This window comes from Mobula birostris, chromosome 4 (genome assembly GCF_030028105.1).
Source record: "Mobula birostris isolate sMobBir1 chromosome 4, sMobBir1.hap1, whole genome shotgun sequence".
NCBI classification, from domain to species: Eukaryota; Metazoa; Chordata; class Chondrichthyes; order Myliobatiformes; family Myliobatidae; genus Mobula; species Mobula birostris.
This window is the reverse complement of record NC_092373.1, coordinates 55,290,269-55,313,510: the sequence shown is the minus strand read 5'-3', so window position 1 is coordinate 55,313,510 and position 23,242 is coordinate 55,290,269. Positions and strand designations below refer to the sequence as shown.

At 40.0% G+C, this 23,242-nt stretch overlaps 1 protein-coding gene across 8 annotated transcripts in view; it reads left to right on the top strand.

Annotated features, from left to right (window-relative positions):
* The window catches only part of veph1 (ventricular zone expressed PH domain-containing 1), a 264,566-nt gene that overhangs the window by 122,702 nt on the left and 118,622 nt on the right, over positions 1 to 23,242 (top strand). For all 8 annotated transcript variants that reach the window (XM_072255372.1, XM_072255375.1, XM_072255378.1 and 5 more), the window contains one exon: positions 17,905 to 18,125. In XM_072255372.1, the coding sequence (XP_072111473.1) occupies positions 17,905 to 18,125 (221 nt within the window). The remainder of the gene's footprint in view (positions 1 to 17,904; positions 18,126 to 23,242) is intronic.

The window sequence follows — 23,242 nt, the reverse complement described above, 5'->3', positions numbered from 1 at the left end:
GTGTAACATATCTGTCACTTGCAAGGATACGTGCTAGGATGGAGATTTGTGGGGAGGAACAAATGGACTAGAGAATTACGGAGAGAGCGATCCCTGTGGAAAGCATAGAATAGAGGGGAGATAAAGATGTGTTTGGTGCTAGCATCCTGTTGAAGATGGTGGTAGCTGCAGAGAATGATGTGTTGGATGCAGAGATTCATGGTGGAAGGTGAGGACAAGAGGAACTCTATCCCTATTACAGTGGTGGGAAAGCGATGTCCAGAAAATGGAGGAGACGCAGCTGAGGGCTGCATCAATGCTGAAGGAAGGGAGACCCTATTCTTTGAAGGTGGGAGTTCTGGAAAGGAAAGCCTCATTCTGGGAACAGATGTTGTGGAGATGAAGGAACTGAGAAAAGGGAATGGCACTTTTACAGGAGATAGGGCGGGAAAAAGTATAGTCAAGATAACCGTAGGAACCGGTAGGTTTATAAAAGATGTCCCTAGACAGTTTGACTCCAGAGGTGGAGGTAGAGAGGTCAAGAAAGGGGAGGGAGGTGTCAGAAATAGACCAAGTGAATTTAATGGCTGGGTGGAAGTTGGAGGCAAAGTTGATGAAATTGATGAGCTCAGCATACCTAATCCAGTTATTAGGTTTTCTATTTTTCAGCCCCCTGGCATCTATCTGTCAATATGAAACAGTAATAGCATCTCCTCCTTGCTGATGGTCAACACAGGTACACCTCTGGATGCCCGCTTAGCACTCCAGTCAGTTTGTTTTCTGCACTCATGTATGTATGACTAAACACAGCTCACACACCACCTTCAATCTGGCAGATGACATCATTGTTGTTGATAAGCTCTCAGGTGGTGATGAGGAGCCGTATAGGAGTGAGGTAGATCGGCTGGTTTGGTGGTCAGCAACCTTGCAGTCTTAAGTCAGCAAGACTGAGGAACTGATTGTGCATTTTAGGAAGGGGGAGTCAGGAGGACACACATCTCACTGAGGGATCAGTAGTGGAGAGAGTGATCATCTTCAAGTTCCTGGCTGTCAGTGTATCAGAGGATCTACCTTGGGCCCAATATATTGATGCAACCATGAAGAAGGTATGCCAGTCTCTCCACTTTGTTAGAAATTTGAGGGGGTTTGGTATGTCACCGAAGACTTAAAATATCTACAGACGTACGGTTGAGAGCATTCTGATTGGTTGCATCACGTACTGTCTGGTATGGTGGCGTCAATGCACAGGATCATAAGAGTCTGCACTAGTTTGTAGTCTCAGCCAGTCCATCACAGACACAGCCCTCCCAACCAAAAAGGACATCGTCAGGAGGTGGTGCCTCAAGAAAGGGACATTCATTAAAAAGAACCTTCCCATCAAGATATGCACTGTTCTCATTACTGCCATCAGGGAGGAGATACAGAACCCTGAAGACCCACACTCAGTGACTGAGAAGCAGCTTTTCTCCATTGCTGTCAGATTTCTGAACAGTGCGTGAACACTACTTAATTATTCCATTTTCATGCTACTTGTTTTGTAACTTACAGCATTTTTGTGTCTTTGTACTGCACTGATGCCTCAAAGCAACAACTTTATGACATACAAGTCTGATAATTAACTCGGTTCCCATTCATCTGATCCGTCCTTCAGCTAGCGTTATTGGAGGAACTTGCTCTATTTTCTGCTCAACTCTAAAGTCAAAGATGAGTTTATTGCCAGGCGCACAAGGGCACGTACGAATGGAGTCTACCCTTGTCTGCTCAAAGCGACTTCTCCGCAATGTCATACTACCTTTTTTTTCTTCCTTTTTCCTCTGGGTGCATTGTATCATGAAGATCAAGTCCAGAGCTCAACATTTTAAAGCCAGATTTCGGTAATTGCTTTTACCTCATAGCTCCACCAGCTGTTTGGTATTGGTATTGATTTATTATTGTCGCGTGTACCAAGATATAGTGAAGAAGCTTGTCTTGCATATTGTTCGCACAGATCAAATTATTACACAGTGCATTGTACTAGAATAAAGTAAAACAATAACAATGCAGAATAGAGTGTGAAAGCTACTGAAAAGGTGCAGTGCAGAAACGATGAAGTGCCCAATCGTAATAAGGTACAGTAAGTTGTGAGGCCAAGAATCCTAATTGTACAAGAGGTCTGTTCAAGAGACTGATAACTCTGGGATGGAAACTGTCCTGTAGCTTGGTGGTACTTGCTTTCAGGCTCAAGGCCAGGATAGCATGACTTTAATGGTACAGATCTAGACTTGAGAAGGGTATAGATCTGGTTCATCCATGGCTTCTGGATTGTCCTCTGTGGTATTTGTGCTTGTACCTCTTTTGTGCATTCATCAAATCCTCATTAGTTTGCTTGTCTCTTACATACTGTTGGTCTCTCAAGTGTTTTCATGTAACTGATTCATTTTTATCTCGCAGGTAGTTGCCTGCTTAGTGTATGTGCTGTACCGAAAAGAAATAAAAGCAAAAATGCTGGAAACACTCAGTAAGTCTTTGGGGAAACAAGTTAATGTTTCAGGTTGGATTCATTAGAACTGGAGAAGAGAAAGCAGAGCAGAAGGGACATATCTGATATGCTGAGGCCAATGGACTGATGAAGACATCTTGTTGATAGTTTATTGAGAGTCATTCGTGACAAAGAAGTTGTAAAAACTGTGAAATGCAAGTAAGGGCTGTAGTAAATCTTCAGCAGAGCAGGGATTGTCAACTGAAGAGAGTGAAAAATTAGTTAATATTACACATGATCTACAACAGAATTAGTCATTTCTGATACAAATAACTAAAGTAAGTTAAGTGATATTATTAACTTGAATAATGAGTATAGAAAGCTGCTAAGTGCCCATACAGAAAATAAAATATGGTTCCCCAAGCTTGCATTAAGCCCCCTTAGCACAGTGCAGAAGGCCACAGACAGGTCAGTCTGGGAGTGGGTTGGTGAATCAATGTCCCAGCGTCTACAGGATTTCTTTCTTTTTCTTTTTTTTTGGTTTTTCTTTATTGTACCAAAATTCCCTTTGTCATTCCTTAATAGTTCTTTCTCTTTTGACGTTTTTAAACCACAATTGTTTGTATGGGCAGATGTTCTTCAGGCAATCTAATATATCAGCTGAAGAATTGATTCTGAGGAAAGACACACAACATCGAATACAATACTAAAATATTTTTCAACAGAAGCATGAGTTAGTTGGAGACAATTAACACTGCCGTCCACCAGTACTGTCTTGTCGAGTGCTGCAGTAACAGTTCTCACTCTTTGAAGAAAGTACCTCAGAGAAAAACGAACAATAAAATATAGAGGATCTGATTTAATTCAAGATTCTCTTGCTGAGTGTTATCTTTTACACCAACTGGTTTAATGTAAATATTAAATATTATTTGACTAAATTCTCTGTCCTTAGGGTTTACACTTGTATATTGTTGGATTGGATTACATGCACTTCTGGTTGATGGTTTCATATGAAATCACTAAATTGCCTTTTCGTTATTTCCATGCTTTTGCACTAGAACACAATAGTCAGAGATGAACTGGAGGTCAGCATCAAGTTGGGGGGAAGAATGCATAATGCATCTGGCCCTTCCTAACAGAAAATTTATACCTCTTGTTTGGAGGTTTGAAATACAATGATAATTAGATGAACAGAAGCTTAACTATTCTATGTCAATCGTAAAAGTAAAGTTCATTACTACATTGTGTTCCTGCGCCTTGTGCCTTGTGTTATCTTGGACAAGTAATTACTAGTCAGATGTTCCTTGTCACAGACTCAGTAATATTATTTTATTAACTTTATTTTTCAATACGATCAAAATTACTTGGTGACGATTGCACCTTCTTTCACAATTTTCTGGTTAGATTAGAAACAGATGTTGTCCACAGTCGAACAATAAAGAACATCATACTTTATGAGTGGTGGTGGACTGCTGTTTAGACTCAACACAGGCTCCTGTCAAATTCAATGTAGTGAATATTTAACCCTGTTCACTATCGCTGCGGAGGGGGAGGATGTTAGAGAGGCTGTTTTTATTCAGATTTCTCAGTTTCTGTAAGATAAATTAATACTTCAGTTGTAAAACAACCATTTTTTTAGTGATGTTAATAATGTTATAAAAGTTATTGTTGGGATCTTGATTCTGTACATTTGGTTTGTCAAAATGAATCCAAAGAAATGCAATCAAATTATCTTTAGGTCAGTTTCAGCATTGGTCACATTCATAAGATTCTTTCTCTAATTGCTTTTGCCTTTGGCAATGTTTAGTTTTCTATATGTTTCAGAGCAATGGAATTCTCCCTGTGTTCCAAGGAATAATTATCCCCTAACCAGAGTCTGAAACAAATCTCTAACTGATATTTATTTCATAACTATGTGTGTAACTAAAACAGTGACTGATTTCAAAAATCCTTAATTAACTACTTGGTGCATTAGAACATTCTGAGATTCCAAAGCCACTATACAAATTAATTTCAAAAGCATAGTGATCTTATGAAGAATTTATTTTAATCAACTTAGATTCAAATAATTGCATATTTTCAAATTGGCATTTTAATGGAAACATTTTTTTTGTTAGGCAACATAAAAGTCTCTGATAATTCTATAATATTCTCTGGATCTAGCTTAAAGCCCATTGAGACATTAGAGGAAGAAATTATTCTTGCAATCTGTATGGTAGGCATGTTAAGAAATGTAAAAGGTAGATAGCATAATGCCTGATTTTTTTTCGGGGGTGGGGATTACACAAGAGATTGCACCAGATATCGTTTCTGGTGAAGTCATGGTAGATACGAAACAGGACTGTGCACTTTCATGTAGTTCACTTTAGTGCATCTAATGTTCTCCTGGCATAAGACCTAGACACTGTGTCCTACCTGGACCTCTTTGATATACAACAAGTTTGTATAAGTTTTCCATGAAGAAGATGCATGAGTCAATCTTCATTAGGGGATTGGAGGTGAAGAGGGTCAGTAACTTCAAGTGTCTTGGCCTTATGATATCAGATAAGTACCATCACAAAGAAGGCATGACAACACCTCTACTTTCTTAGAAGTTTGTGTAGATTTGGCATGTCATCTAAAACTTTGACTAACTGCTATAGGTGCATGGTGGAGAGGATTCTAACTAGTTGCAGCACAGCCTGGTATGAAAACACCAATGTCCAAGAATGGAAAAAATCCTTCAAAAAGTGTTGAATACAGTCCAGTCCATCACAGGAAAAGCCCTCTCTGCCATTGAGCACATTTACAAAGAGTGCAGACACAGGAAAGCAGCATCCATCATTAAGGACTCTCACCATCCAGGCAATAATCTCTTTTTGCTGCTGCCATTGGGATGGAGGTATAGGAGCCTTGGGTCCTACCCCACCAAGTTCAGGAACAGTTACTACCTGCCAACCATCAGGATCTTGAACCAATGTGGATAACATCACTAACCTCAACCCTTGGACTGATTCCACAATCTATGGACTCACTTTCAAGAACTCTACAACTCATGTTCTATCTATTGTTTACTTAGTTATTGATTTTCATTTGGCACAGTTTGTCAGCTAAACATTGGCTGTTTGTCAGTCTTTATGTGTAGTTTTCCATTGATTTTATTGTTTTTCTTTTCTCTATTGTGAATCTCTGCAAGAAATTGAATCTCAGGGTAGCTTTCTGTATGGTGACATATCTGTACTTTGTTAATAAATTTACTTCGAACTTTGTGCCTTCTGGGATGTGAGGAATGGCTTTCTCACATCGAGGTCTTTCTTAGCAGCTATTATAGGACTCTGCCATGTCTCGTAATTTTGCTGCCCAAGTCCAAATGAGTGATGTCACCCAAGCACTGTTTCTGACAGAAAAAATGATTTCACGTACTTTGGGTTTAATGACAAAAAGGTGGCATTTCAGGCATCGAGACCATGCCACTCTCCAATGTAGCGATAGATAATTGTGGGGCATAAGAAGAATTAACAGATGGTGAAAGCAGAAAACCTCACTGAGGAAGCTGTAGTAGTGGGCATTTTTAACCACTGACTGCACTGCTGGATTTTCAGTGCACATCCCTGAAATACTGGGGGATGTAGGCCGTTCTTGTTACCTGGTTACCTCTTCTTCTATGGTAACTGTATGGAAACTTCACTGCGATGCACAGGAAGAACCAGCACCAGCCGTACCTGCCATCAAGGATATGTATACAAAAAAGGGCCAGCAACACCGTGAAGGATCCCACCCACCTTGCTCATGGAATGTTTGTCCCACTCCTGTCAGGGAGGAGGCTACATAGTATCCACGTCAGGACCACCAGATTCAAAAACAGTTACTTTCCCCAAGCATTAAGGTTGATCACCACCTCTACCCACTAACCCATCCCACCACAAATTCCACCACCACCACTTTATCATTTCTGTCAGAGTCACCTAATGTACAGACAGTTCTGTGCCTAGTGTCTCTTTGTGGACATACAATCAACCTATGTATATAAACTATCTTTTGTGTTTATATTTAATTTTTATTGTTGTTTTCTTTATCTTACTGTGTTTCTTTTTGTGCTGCTTTGAACCCGGAGTAACAATTATTTCATTCTCCATTACACTTGTGTACTAGAAATGACATTAAACAAACTTGATTCTTGTGAAAAGAAAACGGTATATTTTCTCAATCCTAACAAACTACTAAATGGGATTCTGGATGTTTTCACACAAATCAAAATGTAAAATGAAAAGTAAAGCAAGCTGTTAGAAGAATCTGAAAGCCCATACACAGGAAAAATGGGTAAATTAGAAGCCAAGAGGTGGCTCGACTTAAAAATTAGGGAATTGTTAAGGGAACAATAACAAGTTTTGGAATTATGAAAGGTGTGGATAATGTAGAAAGGGAAAGGCGGCTCCCACTCCTCAGAGTAATTATACCAGTGCCCTAGAAGAAAGTGGTAATGTACCTCAATGACTATCAGCCCGTAGCATTTGCATCCATGGTGATGAAGTGCTTTGAGAGGTTGGTGATGAAACATATCAACTCATGCCTGAGGAGCGACTTAGATCTACAACAGATGCCATTTTATTGACTGTTTGCTCAACCCTGGAACGTCTGGACAACAAAGATGCTCTTCAATGATTACCTTCATCAGGACATTCTTCACTAACAATGGCTCTGTATTCAACGTTATCATCCCCTCAAAACTAATCAATAAGCTCAAGACCTAGGCCTTGATATCTCCTTGTGCAACTGGCACGTCAGTTTCCTCACTTGCAGACCTCAGTCAGTTCGGATTAGCAACATCTCCTCCTTAATCACCATTAGCACAGGTGCACCACAAGGAAGTTTGCTGAGCCTTCTGCTCACTCTATACTTATGACTGTGAGACTAAGTACAGCTCCAATGCCATGTTGAAGTTTGCTGATGACACAACTTGTGTCTGAATCAAAGGTGGCGATGAATCAGCATACAGGAGGGAGATTGACAACCTGTCTGAATGGTGCCACAATACAACCTGCACACAATGTTAGCAACATCAAGGAGCTGATTATTGACTACAGGAGAAGGAAATCAGAGGTGCATGAGCCAGTCCTCATCAAGGGATTAGAGGTGGAGAGAGTCAGCAACTTTAAGTTCCTTGGTGTTATAAATTTAGAGGATCTACCCAGCTTGTAACAGTTGTAGGGCTCTCAGTATACCAGGTGGACTGTTAACTGTTGATTGCTTATTACAAAAATGGCTTCTCATAATGTTAACTGCTGAGCAAGGGGTTCTCAGTAACTGCAATGTTTGGGTTATACAGGGAGATAATGGAAATTGTATTCATTTGTTAGCCAGTGGAAGCCATGTTCTGTTATCTTGTATGTGTGTGCTGAGTTGAGGAGCGCAGGCTTTTCGGGAGGGGAGTGGAGAGGATGGACGTGTGAGGAACAGACAGCGGTTCCAGGGCGGCGGACACCGGACCTCGGGGGTTCGGATGGTGGCCGGAGTCTCGGAAGGACATTATGGATGGAATCGGAGGCGTGAGCTACAACGTATTAAAATATTATGTGCACAAGACTGATAAGTTACTTATGTGGCACCTAGTTTTTTCTAGTTATTTATACTAACCCATCACCAAAAATTTGCTATAAGGTATAATTCTTTACTCGCACTTGGTATATTGTTTTCATATTTGTGTTGTGGCTGTTCATTGGGCGACTCACACCTTATCCGCACCAAAGTGATTGCACTGTTTGCTGGGGTCGACGGCTATTTGCCCTAGGCAATGGGGGGTCAATAGGGCAAAAACCCTTACACAGTCATTACAAAGAATCACGGTTCTTTGCAAAGTCACTCTTATCTCTTCAGATGTTGCGAATATTCAGCATGTCATGTTAAACTTTGACAAACTTCTATAGATGCAAGACAGAGAGTATATTGACTGGTTGCATCGTAGCCTGGTATGGAAACACCAGTGCCCTTGAATGGAAATGCCTACAAAACAGTGAATACAGCGCAGTCCATCATGGGTAAAGCCCTCCCCACCAGAAGACCATAGGACACAGGAACAGAATTAGGCTATTCAGTCCAGTGGGTCCACTCCATCATTCCATCATGACTGATTTATTATCCCTGTCAACCCCATTCTCCTGCCTTCTCCTCGTAATCTTTGACTCCCCGACTAATCAGGAACCTATCAACCTCTGCTTTAAATATACCCAATGACTTAGCCTCCATAGCTGCCGGTGGCAACAAGTTCAGCAGATTCACCGCTCTCTGGCTAAAGGAATTCCTCCTCATCTTCATTTGAAATGGCCGTCCCTCTATTCCGAGCCTGTGTGCTCTGGTCCTAAACTCACTTACGATAGGAAACATCCTCACCATATCCACTCTGTCTGGACCTTTCAATATTCAATAGGTTTCAGTGAGATCCCCTTCATTCTTGTAAACTCCAGTGTGTGTATGCCCAGCACCATCAACTGCCCCTCACAAATTAACCCTTTCATTCCCAGATCATTCTCGTGAACCTCCTTTGGACTCTCTCCAATGCAGGCACATCTTTTGTTAGATAAGGGACCCAAAACTGCTTTTAGGTAATCCAGCACAGGGATTCCCAAGTCCTTTGTAACTCTGTTTTTGGAATTTTTTCTCCATTTAGCAAATAGTCTACACCTTTATTTCTTCTAACAAAGTGCATGGCCTTACTCTACCCTACACTGTTTTCCATCTGCCACTTTTTTGCCCATCCTTCTAATCTAAGTTCTTCAGCAGGCACCCTGCTTCCTCAGCACTACCTGCTCCTCCACTTATTATCTACAAACTTGGCCATAAATTCATCAATTCTGTTGTCCAAATCTTTGACATATAATGTGAAAAGAAGCGGTCTCAATACCAACCCCTGTGGAAAAAGTAACAATACTGGGTGGGGTTCTATTTTCTAGAGTTCAGAAGAATGATTTATTTGAATCATAAGGTTGTCAGGAGATCTGTCAGAGTAGATGCTGAGGGGAAGTTTCTCCTCATAGGAGACTATATAATGAAGAGTTGTCACCTCAGGATGCAGAAATGGTATTTTAAGACTGAGTTGAGGAGATAATGCTGCCCCTAATAGTTGAGAACTTTAGAATTGTCTTAAGCACAAAGTACGGATGTCATTGAGTTCATTTATGACTGAGGTGAACTTAGAGATCAATTTGGGACATGTAGTTTAGGCCATTGATCTGATCAGCCAAAATTTTATTGAAAGTTGAGTAGGCTTTGTGGTCATATGTAACAAAGTTTTTCAAACACTTCTTTATAACCATTAGGCGTTATCAGCAAGCTTAGCCGGGAAAAGCCTAGAATTTGTGATTCTAGTGTGGGGCACGTTGCACCTCCTAATTTTACCCAACCCTGTGGTTCTCCAGCTTGGAAGTTGGCAAATGAGAAGGGCCCATTGCAGAGATAGTTAAATTGCTAAATGTGCAGGAAAAAAATGCAGACCATTATTTTGAAATTATCTCAAGATGAGGAATTATCGTCATAAACTGGTAAAAAGAGAGATACAGCAGTGATGTAATAAAAGACTTCCTTATAAAATGATGAATTCCTGGAGTAGGTCTGTTGGTAGGAAAGTGGAGACCAAAGGTCTGGAAACACTGAAAAGACATTCTGATACTGTAATGCTCAGATTGCATTTTCTATGGAAGAATGAATTCAATGAGTCACGTGGCTTTCCTAATCTCCATTTGTATCTTTGATCGTTCTGAAATGTCTAAAAGGCAAAAGGAGAATCTGCATTGTCAACATTTATACCATCTATGGTTAGACTGAAGTCCAGTGGGCGGCTGAGAACATGTTTGATGCTGCAATGGAATTAATTTCCTGTAATATGAAAGCCAAGCATGGAACCATGCTCTTCCAAAAGTTCCCATTCTACTTTGGCTCAGTCAGAAAGGGCTCACTTTTGACTTGCTGCTTAAATTATATCCACTATGCACAATAGACATGTGTTAGTAATTCTGCTAAAGTTCAATTCAAAATTAATTATTGAAATATTTTGAACTGCTTTGTATTCTTTGATTTAAAACTGTACTTCCTGACAAATTATTTATCTTGTGGTACATATTGCCACTTCTCTGCCTTATTGTGGCATTGTAGGTCCAGAAACTGGACAATGGCTTCAGTTGTTTTAAGAATATGTGTTCAAGTATTCTGGACCTTGATTTTTACAAATTTAATCTAAACTTAAAAGGACTGCAGGAAACCAACTTTTAATGAGAATCCACAAAATTGTGGAGGAACCCAACAAGTCAGACAGCATCTGGGGAGGGGAATCAATGTTTTGGGCTGAGACCCTTCATCAGAACCGGAAAGGAAGGAGGCAGAAGCTAGAACATGATTGTGGGGGGAAGGGGAGGGAGTACAAGCTGGGAGGTGATAGGTGAGATCAGGTGAGGGGTGGGATAAAGTAAGAAGCTGGGAGGTGATAGGTGAGAACAGGTGAGGGGTGGGAAGAAGTAAGAAGCTGGGAAGTGATAGTGGAAGATGTAAAGGGCTGAAAAAGGAGGAAACTAGTAAGAGAGGACAGTAGAGCACAGGAGAAAGAGGAGGAGAACCGGAGGGAAGTGACAGACAGGTGATGAGAAGAGAAAGGGTGAAAGAGTAATCAGAATGGGAAGTGAAAAAAAAAGGGAGGGGAGAGAAATTACCAGAAGTTAGAGATTTTGTTGCTTCTGCCATTAAGTTGGAGGCTAACCAGATGGAAGATGGGGTTTTGCTCCTACCTGCATCTGGCCTCATCATCACAGTATTTCAATTCAACTTCCCATTCCCATTCTGACATGTCTGTCCGTAGCCTCCTCTACTGCCACAATGACGTCAAGCTCAGGTTAGAGGAGTGTGCCCTGGATGTGATTCTGTAGACTTGTTGTCCTTACTTTTTGGTGGAAGGGGTAACAGAATATAATTAACTATATCTGCTTCCTTTACTACCATTGTATAGTACAATAGACAATAGGTGCAGGAGTAGGCCATTCGGCCCTTCTAGCCAGCACCGCCATTCACTGTGATCATGGCTGATTATCCACAATCAGTATCCAGTTCCTGCCTTATCCCCATAACCTTTGATTCCGCTATCTTTAAGAGCTCTATCCATCTCTTTCTTGAAAGCATCCAGAGACTTGGCCTCCACAGCCTTCTGGGGCAGAGCATTCCATATATCCACCACTCTCTGGGTGAAAAAGTTTTTCCTCAACTCCGTTCTAAATGGCCTACTCCTTATTGTTAAACTGTGGCCTCTGGTTCTGGACTCACCCATCAGCGGGAACGTGCTTCCTGCCTCCAGCGTGTCCAATCCCTTAATAATCTTATATGTTTCAATAAGATCCCCTCTCAGCCTTCTAAATTCCAGAGTATACAAGCCTAGTCGCTCCAATCTTTCGACAAATAACAGTCCTGCCATCCCGGGAACTAACCTTGTGAACCTATGCTGCACTCCCTCAATAGCAAGAATGTCCTTCCTCAAATTTGGAGACCAAAACTGCACATAGTACTCCAGGTGTGGTCTCACCAGGGCCCTGTACAGCTGCAGAAGGACCTCTTTGCTCTTGTACTCAATTCCCCTTGTTATGAAGGCCAGCATGCCATTAGCTTTCTTCACAGCCTGCTGTACTTGCATGCTTGCTTTCAGTGACTGATGTACAAGAACACCTAGATCTCGTTGTACTTCCCCTTTTCCTCTCTTGACTCCATTTAGATAATAATCTGCCTTCCCATTCTTACCACCAAAGTGGATAACCTCACATTTATCTACATTAAACTGCATCTGCCATGCATCTGCCCACTCACCCAACCTGTCCAAGTCACCCTGTATTCTCATAACATCCTCCTCACATTTCACACTGCCACCCAGCTTTGTGTCATCGGCAAATTTGCTAATGTTACTTTTAATTCCCTCATCTAAATCATTAATATATATTGTAAACAGCTGCGGTCCCAACACTGAACCCTACGGTACCCCACTGGTCCCTGCCATTCTGAAAGGGACCCGTCAATCGCTACTCTTTGTTTTCTGTCAGCCAGCCAATTTTCAATCCATGTCAGTACTCTGCCCCCAATACTATGTGCGCTAATTTTGCCCACTAATCTCCTATGTGGGACTTTATCAAAGGCTTTCTGAAAGTCCAGGTACACTACATCCACTGGCTCTCCCTTGTCCATTTTCATAGTTACATCCTCAAAAAATTCCAGAAGATTAGTCAAGCACGATTTCCCCTTCGTAAATCCATGCTGACTCGGATCGATCCTGTTACTGCTATCCAGATGTGTCGTAATTTCATCTTTTATAATTGACTCCAGCATCTTTCCCACCACCGACGTCAGGCTAACCAGTCTATAATTCCCTGTTTTCTCTCTTCCTCCCTTCTTGAAGAGAGGGACAACATTAGCCACCCTCCAATCCACAGGGACTGATCCTGAATCTATGGAACATTGGAAAATGATTACCAATGCGTCCACGGTTTCTAAAGCCACGTCCATAAGTACCCTGGGATGCAGACCATCAGGTCCTGGGGACTTATCAGCCTTCAGACCCAACAGCCTATCCAACACCATTTCCTGCCTAATATAAATTTACTTCAATTTATCCATTACCTTAGGTCCTTTGGCCACTATTATATCTGGGAGATTGTTTGTGTCTTCCCTAGTGAAGACAGATCTAAAGTACCTGTTCAACTCGTCTGCCATTTCCTTGTTCCCCATAATAAATTCACCCGCTTCTGTCTTCAAGGGCCCAATTTTGGTCTTAACTATTTTTTTTCCTTTTCACATACCGAAAGAAGCTTTTACTATCCTCCTTTCTATTCTTGGCTAGTTTACCTTTGTACCTCATTTTTTCTCCGCGTATTGCCTTCCGTTGCTCTTTAAAAGTTTCCCAATCCTCCGGCTTCCCACTCGTCTTTGCTTTGTTATACTTCTTCTCTTTTATTTTTATACTGACCATTACTTCCCTTGTCAGCCACAGCCTCCCCTTACTCCCCTTAGGATCTTTCTTCCTCTTTGGAACAAACTGATCCTGCACCTTCCGCATTATTCCCAGAAACACTTGCCATTGCTGTTCCACTGTCATCCCTGCTAGGGTATTGTTCCATTGAACTTTGGCCAGCTCCTCCCTCATAGCACCATAATTCCCTTTGTTCAGCTGTAATACTGACACTTCTGAGTTTCCCTTCTCCCTCTCAAGTTGTAGATTAAAACTTATCATATTATGGTCACTACCTCCTAATGGCTCCTTTACCTCGAGGTCCCTGATCAAATCCGGTTCATTGCACAACACTAAATCTAGAATTGCATTCTCTCTGGTAGGCTCCAGTACAAGCTGTTCTAAGAATCCATCTCGGAGGGACTCCACAAACTCCTTTCTTGGGGTCCAGTACCAACCTGATTCTTCCAGTCTACCTGCATGTTGAAGTCCCCCATAACAACTGTAGCATTACCTTTGCAACATGCCAATTTTAACTCTTGATTCAACTTACACCCTACATCCAGACTACTGTTTGGGGACCTGTAGATAACTCCCATTAGGGTCTTTCTACCCTTAGAATTTCTCAGTTCTATCCATACTGACTCTACATCTCCTGATCCTATGTCCCCCCTTGCAAGGGACTGAATATCATTCCTCACCAACAGAGCCACCCCACCCCCTCTGCCCATCAGTCTGTACTTTCGATAGGACGTATACCCTTGAATATTCATTTCCCAGGCCCTGTCCACTTGAAGCCATGTCTCTGTTATTCCCACAACATCATACTTACCAATTTCCAACTGTGCCTCAAGCTCATCCACTTTATTTCTTATACTCTGTGCATTCATATACAATACTTTTAATTCATTACTCCCCTCACCTCCCATACCAATTCCTATTTCACTTGGCCATACTGTACGATCCCTTCTTGAGCTTTCTGCTCTGTTGGTTCGGCTGTCTTTCTTAACTTTTCTTATTCTCACTTTCCCTGTATCTCCATCTTTATGTTTCCATAAGGAGTTCAGTGAGAATTCCCCTCCTCTTCTATTTGGCCAGATTGTCTTTAGTAACAGTACTAATAAGAAATAATATTTGATTTTTGTTTTGTTTGAAAGTTTAACTTTCTCCAGGAAATCAATCAGTTATGGCCTTATTCCATCAACAATCAAACAAGTATAATTTTACTTGAATATGGCAGCAAATGAAACAATTTATTTAGTCCATTTTTAAGTTATCAGCATTTTTATCAGTTGCTTATATACTTTGTCCTATAAATTTACCATGTATTTCTAATTTTTCCTTGGACCTTATTCAAAATCGGGTTAAAAATGTCATTTTAAATGTATGCATCATTACTCCTCCTGCAAGGATTCTGATCCTCCCAGCACGGTCTAATTAAAAGTTAGACAGAATGTGTAGCAGAGCAAATTAGGAGAAAATCTGTAATTAGCCAATTGTGGCATTTAAAGTTAGTTCCCTAATAGTGAAATAAATTAACTCAACCTTAAAAACAGTCACATTCTTCAAAAACAATATTTCAAGTAATAATTGAGCTACATAACTTTAAAAATTAGTTTTATTTTGTTTTCTATTTGAATACTTGTGAACTTGACAAGAGGCTAATGGTTACATTCCTCCAGTATGATTCCACTCTATTTACATGACTTAGAGGTTAACATAGGTTTCCTTGATGGCATGATGATTTTCACAGGAAGGGAGTGATCCAGAGGAAAGACAAAGTACTGCTGAATCTGGAAATTTAAAATAAAAACAGACAATGCTGGAAATACACAGCAGGACAGGTTGGAACTGTGAAGAAAGAAACGGAGCTAATGTTTAAGGCTATTGGCCTTTCATTGGAAAGTTGATCCTACTGTGAATGCTAAAAACGTTCCAAGTAGAATAATAAAATACGTAGATGGGGATAAAAAGCAGCTTAAGTAGTCGATCTAAACCTCAAACTAACAGAAGCAGGTAATTTAATCCATAAAGTTTCTTCTACCATTCAGTTATGGCTGATCTATTGCCCATGGTTATTTACGCACATTTGCCCTTTCATGCTTTTATTGTTTTTGACTCAAAATCTATCAATCACAGATTAAGTTTGACAGTTGACTTATCGTCAGTAGCCATATGCAGAAAGGATGCAATATTCACCCAATCTTTGAATGAAGAATTCTTCCCTCACCCTCCCCTCTTCTTCTATTCCCTTCCTCCTTCCTTCTCTCCTATGGTCCACTCTCCTCTCCAATCAAATTCCTTCTTACCAGCCTTTACCTTTCCCACCCACCTGGCTTCACCGACCATCAGCTTCAAGTTATCCTTCTCACCCTCCCTCCATTTTTTTATTCTTGCCTCTACCCCCTTCCTTTCCAGTCGTGAAGGAGGTGTCAGCGCAAGACATTGACTGTTTGTTCATTTCCATGAATGTTGCATGACCTGCTAAGTTTCTCTAGCATTATGTGAATGTTGATGAAGAAATGTTGCTGGCTTTATTCATGTGGATGCAACTCTAACTTTCAAATACATTCCCTCGCCCTTGATGGCTTAACCAGCAGAAGCAGCTTCTCTCTTTCCTCTCCTGAGTTTTGCCAAACTCACCCCTTGGCTTTCTAAATATTAGGAATATAATCCAAAATGTTGTAACTCATATCACAACTCTATTAACTATTGCATTCAGTATTATTATTTCTTTAGTAAGGAGAGCAGCTGTACATTGTCAGTTTGCTAAAAAAAAAATTCATGCCTCTTCAAGAACTTTACATTCCTAGTTCAAGTCCTGCTGCTTTCCGTGAACACTCTGTATCCCATTGAAGAGTGAATGGTCCTTATTGAGAAAGAGAATGCTGAAAACAAATATAATTGCTGTTTTTAGATCGCTAAAGGGACTTTAAAATATTGGTGATGATAAGCCATTTCACTATGCAATACATACATGACAGAGTGCCTGCTCTCTAAGGAAAAGAAATTACGAAGAAACTAAATACGTGGAAACAATAAGGGTAGTTTTAAATCCCCAAGGTAAGGGTGAGAATGTTAGAGGTTAATGGGGGTGGGATGGAGTGCTTTATAAATAGGTAGCTCTATAAAACCTGGGCTCAGCATGTTGCAGACAAGGCAGTGTTTGACGAGATTGTGTCAAGCATGGGGACCAGGTGGGGCTATAGTTTCAACATTTCAATGTGCTTTCATTCTTCATACTTCGGGAGCTATTTGTTTGTAACACATGTAGTTACGTTTCCCAAGATCCAGAAACTGGTCCTTGTCAAAGTGGTGCTTATGGATCAGGAGAAGTGGGAGTCTTTCCCGGCAGTGCACTGGGCCCCCAAAGGCCACACACCAATTATTTGCAAATGAGCACCATCCTGTATGGTTTCTGGTTTAGCCTCATAACCAGGCTAATGGTCAGGAAACAAATCAAGATGCATGTTAATTTAATTTGCCATTAATTAAGCAAGACACCTCCCATTCCATGCATCTGGAAATGGTGACATTTCTATTCACTTCCTAACTCCCCATAAGTATCCAAATAAATATTTCATTGACCACAGCCAATGTATGGAACAGATTCCAAAAGTAGATGTGAAAGCACTTAACATTGAATCTGTCAAATACAAATTAAATAAATTCCATTAGGAAAATAGTGTTTGAGGTGAAGCATAAAAATAACCTTGAGACGTAACAGCAGCATTCATGGATGTAACGATGTCTAGTTAGATCTGTGTGTACTAAGCTGTTTGCAACTGATTTTTGTGCATTGTTTCTTGTTCACTGTTGCAGTCATTTGATAAAGATTGATTTGCTGAGATTAATCAAGGAATCATAATTATTACAGCATGTGACCATCAGAAAGGTAGTTGGTGGAATGACTAGTTATTTTATTTTTCTAAAGGTGCTGAAATTTCAACTGTTGGCTAGTACAATTTGTGGTCTTTTATGTAGTTCACTTTTTATTGTATTTAGTTTCATAGAAGCAGATATGAAAGGGTGTATATTAACCTGTTGTGAACACACTTTTGTTTACTCCATCACTGCTGTCTGTTTCCCTAATACCATTTTAAACATGCTAAACTCAATGTTACATTCCTTTTAACATTTGAATTTCAGTTGTTGCACTGTAACTGATCCTGGTCGATTTCCTGTTTCCCTTCCTTAAGTAAGTTTGTTGAATCCATTTGTCAGTAACCTTGCTGTGGGTAGATCAGGATGAGTACGATACGTGGGCCACAGAGGCTAGGCTGGGAAGTTTGCACTTACCGGTCTCCATTCCCCTGCTTTAACAACTTATGCACCTCCAGTAAGTATTCATCGGGCCCTTACCATTTATTTTATTTGAGTTTATGTAAAAGTTATTTTGTAACAAAATAATTTTTACATAAACTCAAATAAAATAAATGTTAAGGGCCCGATGAACAAAGGCTGTAAGTGAGCTTCTCCAAATGTTACAGTGATTAAATTGTACCTATCATTTTTTTCTTAGGAAAAGGCAAGAAGCTGCCTGGTTTATCTGGTGACTCAACTAGCAAATATGGAGCATTGTTATCATCATATACTGCTACTAGAGATTAAAACCATCACTGACACATTTGGCAACATTCTTGGAGCTCAGAGTAAAGACATTTACTGCATGAGTAACAGCTTCACAGCAATTGCCAAACTTCTTGTCAAGCATCTGGAGAAAGACGTCACTCCAACTAGAAGGTAATATTGTTCCAAAAATAATAATACATCTTTGTGTGTGTGAGAAGTGGGGGGGGGGTTAATTGAAGGAGAGAGAGCGAGAGCACATGTTAATCTATATTGTGTCACTCTGCTTTTTGTGTCCAACCATTGAAATGCATTGAATGTGATGTGAATTGATTCTGTTTGTTCAGTGGAAATAAAATAAAGATGTTAAATTGGGCCTTAAACTGATCACTCCCCAAAACTTGATGAGTATTGTTTACAGTACAGTTGTTCAAGAAAGGAAAACAAAATCCTTTACAACACATTTAGTTACTGAAGTCCATGCTATTAGAATAATTCCTGGAACATCCCAAAAGCTACAACACAATTCACTGTCAGTGATCAATTTGCTGGGAGCAATGGCTCTCAGATTTTGTTCAGTCATTCAGACCAGCCAACAATGCCTTCAGCTCTCCCAGTCTGTACCTTTGTTAGCTTTTTTCCACAAAGCTGATCTGAGTGACTGTGAGTTTGCTGATAGGTTATTGTGCTGTCTTGATGACTTTCACATCTACATGTTTCAAATCTTCCAAAGATGTATCTTCCTGACCCTTGTTATGTGCACTCAGGTGGTGAAGTGTTATATCCAAGGTCCAGTTCACTTCTGTGTATGCTTTTATTCGGTCACATTGAGAAATTAAGTTAGCAGCTCCATCTCATCATGCATCAATACTAGTGTAATTCTTTAAGTTAAAAAAAAAATGCAGCAGGAGTTGGCAATTTGGTCTTTCAAGCCTGCTCTGCCTTCATCAAGATCACAACTGATCTTCTACCTCAGCTCAGTTCCCAGCTTCATCATCATACCCCTTGATTCCTTTAATCTCCAGAAATATGTCATTTGTGTTTGAATAACTGAGCTTCCACAATTCCAAAGATTAAACATTTACCAAGTGAAGAATATATTTTTCATCTTGATCTTTAACAGCCAACCCCTTAATTTTCAAACATGAACTCAGTCCTAAATATCGCAGTCAGGGAATATACCTGTACCCTCCCTACACATGGCCTATTAAGCTTGGGTGAGATCTCTTCCCATTCTTCTAAATGCTTGAAAATGCAGTCAGATATTGCCATCTTGGAGCAAGTCTAGTGAAATTTACATTGCCTCTATAGCAAGTACACCTAAGTGTAAGAAGACAAAAATAGTGCAATTCTCCAGGAACATGCTCTTCAAAGCTGAATATAGTTGTAGTTAGACTAACTTTGCCCTGAAATCAAACCCATTCATCTTGAATACTACTTGCCCTTCTGATCACCTTTTGCTTCTGTACTTATGTCAAGCACATCCTGTTATTTTCAGAAAACAATTTATCCTACAACCCAGTGAAGAAGGCTAGGCCTTGTCGATTTCAGCCAAAATACCGTTTTTTAAGATAGGAGACTTGATTTTTTTAATAGGAAACCTTACCATCTCTCTAAGGTAACTACTGTATTCTTTCAGGTTTTATTTTTTGATGGATTTTATTTATGATATTGTTTGTCTTTTTCTTTCTGCCTAATTTAATCTTCTCATAATTTTTGCTTTTGTACCATGTTTGACATTGAATTCACTCATCTCTAATTCAAATTTTCTTCTCACTGTGCCTACAATTTCACAATCCCATTGTTGGTGAAGAGATATGCTGCTGATTGTTACAGCTGTTGGCCTTGTTTCCCTGATGTGACAATTCTAGTAACTTAACACACAGGAGAATCTGAACAAGTCTTGCCCACAACAATATTGTCCCATGTTATTATTCAAAGTGAATCTATGTTGTATTTATAATGTATAGATTGTTTATTTCTGGCACAGATTTTACAAAAAAATTGTGTAAATTTTTGAGTTATGCATTGGTAGCTTTTTGTGATAGGCACCCAGATGAGGATATTTGCAGAAATTCAAGTTGTACTGTTCAGAAAAAGATGATGAATTAAATCTGTTCTGTTGGAGATGTCTGTTAAATGACTCCAGAGCAGTAAGAGCATCTCTATTTATACAGAAGCTGACTGATGAGAAACGAAACAGGAAATATGGAATTCCAAATGGAAGTTCTTTATGCAGAGAATGTTAAGTCGGTGTCACTATTATGGGATAAAGGCAGGTGCACAGGACATCCAATGTTCCAGTTCATTATCAAAGTATTTGTGCCATATACAAACTTGAGATTCATCTTCTTTATTTTAGAGAAAAACTATATATGAAAGCGAGAACAAAATAGAGATATGGTGGTAGATGATAGTAAGCACCAACTAATGGCCTGTTTCTATGCTATGTGCTACATGTGAATTAGAAAACAACTTTAATCATTTATTTTCTGTTAAATAAAAAATGTAGAGTAGATATACAACTTGGTTTCTAAAATCATAAGAATTGATAATGTCTCGGGAGCACTATTCACCACTATATTCCTAAAAATGTTTTTGTTCAATAAAACTTAGCAAATAATTTATCATTATTGATTCTCAAATGCAAATAATAAAAGTTGGTTATATAGCATAATCAAACACCCTAAGATCATTATCTATTTCAAAGGGTGAATTTTTTTCTCTAGTAAGAACTCTCTTTATGTCATCATAATCATTGAGATTCCTAATGGTGATGGATTATTTCCTTTGAAAAATTCCAGAGGGACTTTGCAAAGATAAGGAGGAACAGAACTTGTTCTAACTTAAATCTGTTTATATTTATTTAATATTTATTCTTTTTAACCATAACAGTGGCCATTATTGTTTTTGGAAGAGTTATTCTATTCTTTATTCTAAACTCTGTTCAAATATAATTGGTAATTGGTTTATTATTGTCACATGTACGGAAATATAGTAAAAAGTTGATTTTGCATGCCATCCATATAGATGATTTCAAAACATAAGTACATTGAGGTAATGCAAGGGAAAAACAATAACAGGTTGCAGAATATTGTGTTAGAGTTACAGAGAAAGTACAGTGCAGGTAGCCAATAAAGTGCAAATGCCATTAAAAGATAGGTTGAGAGATTAAGAGTTCATCTGTATTGTACAAGAGGTTCATTCAAAAGACTGTGGTAGAAACTGTCTCTGAGACTGGTGTTGTGTATTTCCAAGCTTTTGTATCTTCTGGCTGATGGAAGGTGAAGGTGGGGGGGTGTGTGGGGAGAAGAAAAGATGACTGGATTGGTTGGTGTCTTTGGTTATGTTGGCTGTTTTACTGAGTGAAGTGCACATAAGGTCAGTTGAGGGAAAGTTGATTTTTATGTTGGACTAAGGTGTGTCCCGAAAGCATTACAATTTCTTTTGGTATTAAATGGAGTGGTTGCCATACCAATTTGTAATGCATCTGGATAGGATGCCTTCTGTGGTGTAGTTATTTAAAATTAGGGAGAGTCAATGGGGACATGCCAATGTAGAGGCTTCGAAGAAAGCAGAGGTGCTGATGTGCTCTCTTGGCCAAAGTATCTACGTGGTTGGACCAGACCAAGCTATGTGTGATATTTACACCTAGAAATATCTTCAGCCATTTCCACCTTGTCACTATTGTTACACATATTCCACAACTCCACCATCACCTTCCTGAAGTCAGTTACTAGATCTTTTGTCTTGCTGACACTGAGGGAGAGTTTATTGCCCTGGTACCATACCAGTAATCTCTCTATCTCCTTCCTGTACACCGTCTCGATGTAGTTTGAATTCTGGCCCGCTACGGTGGTCTCATCTGTAAACTTCTGGATGAAGTTGGAGCAGAAACTAGCCACACAGAGAGAAGGTGTATAGGGAGAAAGTTAAGGGGCTGAGGAGGACCAGTGTTGAGGCTAATGTTGGCAGGAGTGTTGCTGCTTATCCTTACCAATTGGTCAAGGATCCAGTTGCAGAGAGAGATGCTGACTCCTCAGTCTAGGAGTTTGAAGATGATTAACAGATTGATTTTGGGTATGACACGAGTTTGTCCCATGATGCAAGGGTGTACTCACTGAAGTTTAAAAGTTTAGTGAGAGGTAATCCCTTTGAGAGATTTTTGAGGGGGATTGACAGGTAGGCCACTGAAAACCTGTATTATCTGGTTGTAGTGTCTAGGACCTGGGCATTCCTTCAAACTAAGTCGTCAGATATTTCAGATTAATATGAAGAAATGTTTCTTAACCTCGAAAGCTGAAGGTACTTGGTTAAAGTGGAAACTAATAGGTTTTAAACACTGGTGAATCAGAAGGTAAATTGAGTATGAAAACTTGAAGGGCAAGATCGGCCTCTGTGCCATCAAAAGAGAATGCAGAATCTGGAATCTAGATCTAACACCGCGTGTTGGATTGACCAGCGTCTGTGAAGGCAAACGAGATAAGTTGTCACCTCAGTCAACCCCCTGCATGAAAACTGAGAGGGAACAGGAGAGATCACCAGTATCCAAAGTGGAATGTGGGTTACCTGAAATTGTAAAATTCACATTTCATACCATCGGGTTGTAAGCTATGCAAGCTGAAATTAAAATGTTGTTTTCCAATTTGCGTTTGCCTCTCTATAGTAATTGAGGGAGCCAAGGACAAGATGGTCAGGGTGGGCGTCGAAAGGAGAGCTGTGAAGGTGTATAGCCAGAAGATCGAGATGGCTGTGCAGGCAGAGTGCATGTATTCAGCCTTCTCTGTGCTTAGTTCTTCTAATACGAGCATGGAATACAATAACCCAGGTTGGAAGGTGTGTAGGTGAAGCTCTGCCACACCTGAAAGGGATGCTTAGGATCCTGGATGGTAGTGAGGAAGCGGTATAGGGTATAGTGTCAAACCTCCTTTGCTTGCAAAAGAAAGTGCCAGGGAATGGGGAAGAGATAAGTAGATCAGAAAGTTGTGGAGAGAGTGGTCCCTGAATAAGGCAGGAAGAGGGGGGAGAGGGAAGATGTGACTGGTCTTGTGATGATATTGTTGGCAGAAATGGTGAAGGATGATGTGCTAGATGCAGATGTAGGATAAAAGGTGAGCCCCCAGGAAACTTGGAATTGGAAGAGCCACATTTCATATTTTACTTATGTAACTTGCAGCTCACTGCTATCATCACTGGATTTTCCACTTTCAGGTAACCAGATCCCCGATGCAATCCTCCCATACACATTCACTTGTTTGTCTACCTGTCTGCTTCTTTTATTTTATCCCTCT